The 8,231-nt window shown below is 40.7% G+C and overlaps 1 protein-coding gene across 1 annotated transcript; it reads left to right on the forward strand.

The window, feature by feature from the left end:
• Nucleotides 1–3,812: 3,812 nt before the first annotated feature.
• Nucleotides 3,813–8,231, forward strand: LOC125011365 (aquaporin-4-like). Its single transcript, XM_047590546.1, has 5 exons — nucleotides 3,813–4,091; nucleotides 4,514–4,931; nucleotides 5,004–5,168; nucleotides 5,665–5,745; nucleotides 7,174–8,231. Exons 1-5 carry the CDS (start codon nucleotides 4,030–4,032, stop codon nucleotides 7,423–7,425), a joined length of 978 nt encoding a protein of 325 aa, XP_047446502.1. The 5' UTR covers nucleotides 3,813–4,029; the 3' UTR covers nucleotides 7,426–8,231.

Below are 8,231 nucleotides of genomic sequence, written 5' to 3' on the forward strand. Positions count from 1 at the left end.
ATGTAGCGCATTAATATTCAAGTGTGTATAGAGCGCAGATTTAAAATTCAGTGTAAAAGGAGCAAGCCTAGTGGCCATATTTACCATTGTAAATAAAACCGTATGCATGCATAATTGTCAAATTATGGATATGGAAACTTTTTTATTTTATTTTATAATTATTTTAACGTGCGAATCCGCTCTCACGGCCTTGTTTATTTGCTGGACATGCAACGGGACTCTCATTGGCACACGTGAAGAGGGATGAGTGACGACCACATATCCCCCTCTTCTACCCGTCCGAAGTACAGGCGAGACGAAATCTCGCCTGTACGAGACAAAAATATATTTCCCTCCAGTGATTTATTGCTACACAGGATGGATCGCATTACCCTGAAAGCGATGTGCAGTTGTTTGCAGTATGCATTCGTGGGATCCTCGTAGCACCTCCACATGTTGAAACTCGACTCAGCGTGGGCCACCTTCACGCCCAGAGAAAACAGGTGAAGTATCCAGGGCAAAGGTTAAGTATTAGCCAATGTTTGGGCATGGAACGCAACAAATAGGTCACCTATTCATTAATACATGAACATGTTATTTCTTTCATGTGTGTGTGTGTGTGTGTGTGTGTGTGTGTGTGTGTGTGTGTGTACTTGTGCAGCTATCTTTCCGAGACCAGTATAAGTTTTATACCATCAGACTGAGGACATTTTGGCCGGTCCTCACTTTTTGGCTGTTTTGAAGGTTAAAACTTTTAGGTTTTTTAAGTTTTAGGGTAAAGGTTACAATTAGGTTATGGTTAGGGTCAATGTTAGGGTTGGGCATTTAGATGAAATGGTTAGGGTAAGGGGCTAGGGAGTGCATTATGCCAATGAGTGTCCTCACAAATGTGTACGTGTGTGTGAATATTTTTGTGCTCTCATGTCGGACAAACACAGGTCACTAGATTTTATTTACAAGGAAGGAATGAAGAAACAAAGAAAGAATGAAAAAAGAAGGAAGGAAGGAAAAACAATGGAGGAAATAAAGGAAGGAAAGAAAATGAAAGGAATGAAGGAAGGAAAATAACAATGGAGGAAAGAAAGAGGAAACAAAGGGAGGGAGGAAGGAAGGAAAATCAAAGAAAGAAAGAAGGCAAGGAGGAAGAACAATGGAAGGAAGGAAGGAAGGAAGGAAGGAAGGAAGGAAGGAAGGAAGGAAAATGAAAAAGGAAAGAAAGAAAGAAAGAAAGAAAGAAAGAAAGAAAGAAAGAAAGAAAGAAAGAAAGAAAGGAAAAAAGAAGGAATAAAGAAATAAAGATGGGACAGAGTATGTTATGTTTAAGAAAACTGAAATAAATAGACATGTGTGCCCTAGAACACAGTTATATAATGCTGATAAAACATCTTTTGCTATTTGTTGTCATGCTATGTTGGGTCTTGTTATCTCAAAAATCACCTTCACTTTCCTCTTGACCTTCTCGAGTGGAACCGTTGTGTTTGCCTAAAGCAGCGTGAAGGATCATTGAGACAAATATTAACACACGAAATATATAAACACATGAAAACTGCATGGAATGTCCCTCTGGAGCAAGGTCACTTCCGCGGTCATTGAACGCATCGTTAAGTTGGGTCTCATAAAAAGAACTTTGTTACATGTGCAGTGTTTGTAAATTATTGTATGTGTGCGGTCGGGGGTCACTGACTATTCTACCTGTATCTAGTGCATCAAAAATAATAACAAATTTAAATTACTGCTTCTCAACCAAGATGTTTGGATGGAACGCTTGATATGGCCATGATTTGGAACGGGCCACGATTTGGAATATGGAGCTTCACAAAAAGTGTCTCGCACAGAAAGAGTTTTCTGAAAAAAAAAAATAAAGAATCAAGAATAGTTTCAGCTTTCAGTATGACTTCATTATGTGTTAAAGGGTGCATTTTTACTTTGACTATAACCGCTCAATTATTTGTGGAGTTATTGCTTATGTTGTTTTTTTCTACCGACTGACTGGATTTCCACCGGAGAAAGACAAAAAACAAAAACAAAAAAAAACAACACACAAAGCATGAAAGGGTCTGCTGACGATAATCTTATCATTTATTGCCTCAGCTTTAACAATGGAGCAAAAATACTAAATATTCAGCATGTTCGCTGTGTGTCCAGTACATCCTGGTTTGTCTCAGGTTTTTTTTCAGTCTGTGGTTTAGATCATCATTAACCCATGAAGTGATATAAAACAATAACTCTGATCTGATATGAAAACCCTGAATCTTTCTTTCTTTTTTTTTTTTTTTTTGCAGAGTCACATCGGTTCATCAGAAACAATGTGTGCTTGGGACTCCTTTGCTTCTCACTCTTTGTTGGCAAATTATCCTGCAGTTTTCAGCCAGAGTTATTCATTTGTGATAACAACGGGGAAAAAAAGAAAATACATTTGGCGATTGATGAAACGAACAGTGTGGATGTTGTCCCATCACAAGTAACTGCGCATTTTGTTATCAGTAAAGAGGCAGACCCGTTCTTCAGTCTAATCATTCAAATCCAAGATTGTAGTTGTGAAAATCAATGATGATTTTAATAAATGAATGAATTATAACTGAGTTACATCTGAATCAGCTATACAGTGTGTATTGAATAAAGAATAACTACACACCACTCATGTGTTCACATGTGATTTGGGGAAAAATATGTAAATGAACATCTGCTACATTCAAGATCTCTCCAAAATAATTCCCATGATGTTGTTTTAATGTAACTGTTCAGTGACCATCTACCCTTAGCTATTTTCTTTCAGAGGTCACTCTAAGCCAAAGGGGATATCTTAGAGGAAAATGTCACATATGAATGGGTTTGATTGTCACAGATAGAGTGTTTATGTTTCTACCTGTGCCAAATAGGTTTCCATTACAGCCCACGTGTGTGCATGTGTGTTCGGCAAACATTTGAGCGCTTGATCCAGATAAAGTAGAAAATGTATGATGCTATTTGTTAAACTTAATTGTTTACGGCCGCGTACGATAAACCAGACTGGTAAACCAGGCATTTGCACAGGTTAATCCTCGAGTCCTGTCGTGTTTCTTTTGTGAGGTGACTTTGAAAAGGATCGGTGCATATGTGTGTTTCTCAGAAGAATACGATAGAGTATGAAAGCTTGTTTTAAAGACAAAAGACTTGAATTTGTTTTTGTTTAAGCCCCGTCCACAAGTAGAAAAGAAATTTACTTCTTGTCCATCGGTTTGTGGTTTCTCTGGTCATAATGTTAAGGCTGACCGGTGTATATGTTTGCAGTATGGCTGGTGATGGAGGAACAAGCCATGCAAGTAGTATTTTATTGCTGCAGACAACTGGTTGAGGCTTATAAAAAATGTAGTAAAAAAAAAAAGAAAAAAGAAAAAAAATGTAGTAAAAGTAATAAATAGTAAATGTGAGTAAATGTAGCATTTAATGGAAATAGTAAAAACCATATACTTAATATTTTACCTGAATACCTGATTTCATGCACTGCTACTCAATATATGTTAAATCTCTTATTATTTCTGCTATTATTTATTAATACTGCTATATTAAAAAAAAATTACTTTTATAAGCATTTTATTATCTGAATTATCTAAAGAAGGAATGGCCAATAAGTTTTGTGTCTGCCTAATATTTTAATTTGCACTTTCAAATGTTGGTAAAGATTATACATTCTTCAGCATGTTTCTAAAGGCTGTGATATTACCGAGATGCTGACGCCACCTGAGTCACGGTGTGCCTGCACACTGTGCTCCAGAGCTACTGTTTGCATGGCCAGCAGATCTCCTGGCTCCTCCCCCCGACAACTCCGAGCAGGCTGCTTAATTCCTGTGAGGGGATGCTTGGGTAGTAACCTAATAAAGCTGCTGGATGCAATCCCAGGGCACAATGTGTGGATCATGTTCATCTGACAGACCCGCTCTCTGTGCCCAACTCCTGCGCTAAAACAACCTGCTGCTCTTCTGTGAGTGCTTGCGGGTCACGGCCATTGCAATTTGTGCACTGTGATGAAGGGTGAGGTGCCTCTGCCGGTTGAATAAATCACCAGGACCTATGAAAGAAAGCATATCACACACAACGGGGACAGAGAGAGCAAGAGCACGTTATCAATTTCGGTAAGTTTGAGCCTCTGATCCAGAGTGAATGGACTGAGCTTATTATTGCATTTTTGATGGCAAACCTATTTAACTTCCTAAACGTGCAGCCATTCAGACATTTAACTCGTGCAAACCTTATTCTCATTATCATTAACAATCAAAAGATTTGCATTCTGCCTGGTCAGGCTAATTGAGCGGCAACAATTAAAAGTTGTGTTCTTTGACTGTTAGTGTGATAATTTGCCGTCATGCACAGTGTTTAAAGAATGCTCTGTGTGGCATTTTGTCATGGAAAGTCACCGGCTTAAATCCCTAGTGGAGTTATAAATGTTTTGCCCAGAGGCAGCTCTTCTGATAGGGTTCAGTACATTTCCAGCCACATGCACACACCAAGAATACGTAAGTAGGCTAATCATTTTTCTCATTATTCGTTTTGCCAGGAGGTTCCTGTCCTGGTGTAACTGTCGGAGCATAATGGTGGCATTTAAAGGGATCTGGACCAAGGACTTCTGGAGGGCTGTGTCTGGAGAATACCTGGCCACTCTCATCTTTGTCCTCCTCGGCCTGGGCTCCACCATCAACTGGGCTGCAGGGAAGGAGAAGCCTCCCCCGGCTGACCTAGTCCTTATCTCTCTGTGCTTTGGCCTCAGTATCGCCACCATGGTGCAGTGTTTTGGACACATCAGCGGCGGACACATCAACCCCGCTGTCACCGCGGCTATGGTTGTGACCAGAAAGCTGAGCCTGGCGAAGGCTGTCTTCTATGTGGTGGCTCAGTGCCTGGGAGCTATTACAGGAGCTGGGATTCTCTACCTCGTCACACCTGCTGCTGTCAGAGGGTCCTTCGGTGTGACCACGGTGAGAGCTTATTCATTCAAAATACAAGGCAGGTTTCCTTTGGTTTTCTAAGAAATACCTTCCGTTCCCAAGGTGAACTCCGACATCTCGTTAGGCCACGGCCTCCTCGTCGAGCTCCTCATCACGTTCGAACTGGTCTTCGCCGTCTTTGCCACCTGCGATCCTAAACGCACCGACCTAGGCGGCTCTGCGAGCCTGGCCATCGGCCTCGCTGTGGTCATAGGTCACTTATTTGCGGTGAGTAGCTTCAGTTACATAACAGCTCAACACCTCCAGCAGGGAAACATGTATTTAGACGCTGATCTGAAGATTAAATTTACGCCCCACATTAAAGATTTGTGGAACAAGGCTGATTTCAGTTGGGTGTGTTGAGTGTCTACGGCTGAGAAAGAGCAGGTGCATTCGGCATCCATTCCTTGATATGCGACACTGTGCTTTTCTTGGAGATTCACACCCACGTGCACATCCTTACTGGAGACTGCCATCGCATGGCAACCAATCTCCGGGGGCTCCCTAAACCCTGCAGAGCAAATGAATGCACAGGGAGAACAATGTTATCGCATGCACTGCTCAACTGATTTCTACCCTGGTCTATTTAACAAATGCACCTTTTCGTATATTACAACACAGCATTCTGTCGTAAGACAGCTTTATATCAAACATGCATCTTTGATGTTTATATAGGCACGTTGCATACTTGGGTCTGAATGCGGTGCTATAATTTGTCTTTTAGATTCCTTACACAGGAGCCAGCATGAACCCCGCTCGTTCCTTCGGGCCTGCAATGGTCACACTTAACTTCGAGAACCACTGGGTAAGAGATGCTTCACTTACTTTGTATGAGCAAGGTGTAACCCAGTTACACCGGAGAGCGCCTGTGCCATTTCTGAGTATCTGAACTCCAGTAATAGAGGAGCTCACTGGTTCAAATATTATGTCATGAATTTGTGTTACAATGCGCTGACGTAATTTGTGGTTTAATGCCCCAAGTGTCGCATTTTCAGAGTAGAATCATGTGAGAACTATAAATAAAAAAAAAAAACAGTATATGACCTTGAATTAATGAATTCATCCAACAAATGAAGCACAGAGGAATGACAAATTTACGAATGTTCACCTTGAGCTACAAAATGTAGAGATGTCACTGAACAAGGTGTAAAATTACATTAGCTCTGAATTTTTGTATCCAGGCAATTATTTCCAGAGCGCTATTTGCTGACAGCATGGTGTCATGTTAAATGTGTGAACAACACTGGGGGATGTGCTGGGTGGGAACCGGTAGAAACCATAGGCCTACAACAGGGGGTCCATGACCCCTAGGGGGTCCGTGGAGGTACTGCAGGAGGGTTGCAACATGTTTAGTTGATGAGAAACATTTTTAAATATATTTTTCAAATGTTTCCACCAGAATTTTTCGGCACGGCTACCCTACTGTTGCATATGTTTTTAGTGAGAAAATAATAATATTTGGACCTCTGTGTTATTTGGATAGCTTAATAATGAATGCAAAATTATAATAATATTATTTATAAATAGCACTAGGCTGAGTTTAATATAGAACATATAATAAACACATATATTATTAGGAGGTCCCTACTTAATCTCTCAGTTTGGGGGTCCTTGGCCTGAAAAACGTTGTAGGCCCCTGCTAAGGTTCAATTTTAAGGTGTATGTGTTCTGTCTTAAATACAGTAACTAAACTTCAAATTTATTTCCTAATAATTTGTGAAATTTCCCAATACGTCCAAAGGTCTCGCGTGTAGTTCAGGTGGCAGACACTATTGGCAGAAATTGAATAATTTCCACAATCTTTTTCATTTGTGTATAATCAAAAGAACATAATTGTCTAATAATTGCCTTCCTTATCTTAGAGGACGAGGGAAGGATAGTAAGGTGGTTGTAATCTGCAATCTCACCACTAGAGGCCACTTAATCCTACACATTACACCTTTAAGCCAAATCAACAGCTGCTGCAAACAGACTTTAATTTAATTAGTTGAGGGAACTTTTAGCGGTACATCTGTTCAGTTCAAGGATTCAGAACTTGTCGGAATCAATCATCAAAGTGAGTCCCGTAGGAGGTTTTACAGTGTGACTCTGTCCCTGTGTCTGACATCATATTCAAGCGCCTTCCCTTGGTAGCAAATGCTCGATACTGAGAGACGCGGAGCTTCCCTGCCTCTAATGAGGCGCTGATTAACCAGCTGACTCATTAATGTGTTTGTCTTCCTGTTTATGATAGGTGTACTGGGTGGGACCCGTTCTGGGAGGCATCTTAGCCGGCGGCCTGTACGAGTACCTGTACTGTCCTGACCCTGAGATAAAGAACAGGCTCAAACAAGTTTTTAAGAAGGACCCATCGGGGAAATACAGGGAGGTGGAGAGTGAGGACATTGCCATTAAGCCAGGCTCCATCCACACCATCGATTTGGAGAAAGCTGAGAAAAAAGAGTCTTTCCAAGAGTCAATGGGAGAAGTGCTGTCCTCTGTATGACTATCACGTGCACTGGAAATGGAGACCAATTTGTAGACCCTCAGAGTTTGGAGGTGCATCCATCTTGAGCTTGTCGCCTTGCAAAGACGTTGTCCTGCAAGCAGAATAGAATTTGTGTCCATGACATAGCGGGGCTGTATTCCTTTCATTGTCATAAAACTAATATGATGCCATGGCTCAATCTAACCGACATCTGCAGCCTGTTCAATACTCTTCCCGAGGCCCTCCCTTGAATGATTTTTGCAGCAGTGTTGGCATGCGCCGCGCATTGCACACTGCACACTGCAGAGTGACAGCCCGCGATGCGTTGCGTTATGGAAGTATGTGTAGGGTCAACCTATTATGCAGGGTCATCACGCCAAACTGGAGAAGTGAAGAAGAAAATGCAGCCTTGTTATTTTTGGATTAGTGTCACATTTGGTACATGTAGTGTATATGTAATAAAAAGGAGAGAATTTCCTTGTGATCAGTAAGCACATTACAGATCCTCGGCGCTGTGAGACAGCTCTGACGAGCCTTATTATCAGAGCTGTGTTACAGTGCTCTCTATTTTCAGTGCATCAGTCAGGGAAACAAGTGATTCATTTTCACTTTTGGATGTTAATTGTTTCTGATACTGCGTGATCCTATTTCATATATATATATATAAATATATATATCTCATTATACTTACGTTGTTTTATTTGATAGGCCTAGACATTTTTTTTCTTTGTGATTTAATGATAATTATTAATTTATTGACAAAATGTTTCTGTAATCTTCATCGACGTTATTAAAGTTCTTACAATAAAGTTTTTTCTAATTAA

The sequence above is a fragment of the Mugil cephalus genome, chromosome 7 (assembly GCF_022458985.1).
Source record: "Mugil cephalus isolate CIBA_MC_2020 chromosome 7, CIBA_Mcephalus_1.1, whole genome shotgun sequence".
Classification (NCBI taxonomy): Eukaryota; Metazoa; Chordata; class Actinopteri; order Mugiliformes; family Mugilidae; genus Mugil; species Mugil cephalus.

Coding starts and splice junctions, on each gene's coding strand:
- LOC125011365 (XM_047590546.1), top strand. CDS start 4,030: ATGAAAGAAAGCATATCACACACAACGGGGACAGAGAGAGCAAGAGCA. Junction 4,092..4,513: donor AGAGCACGTTATCAATTTCG/GTAAGTTTGAGC, acceptor TCGTTTTGCCAG/GAGGTTCCTGTCCTGGTGTA. Junction 5,746..7,173: donor TTAACTTCGAGAACCACTGG/GTAAGAGATGCT, acceptor TGTTTATGATAG/GTGTACTGGGTGGGACCCGT.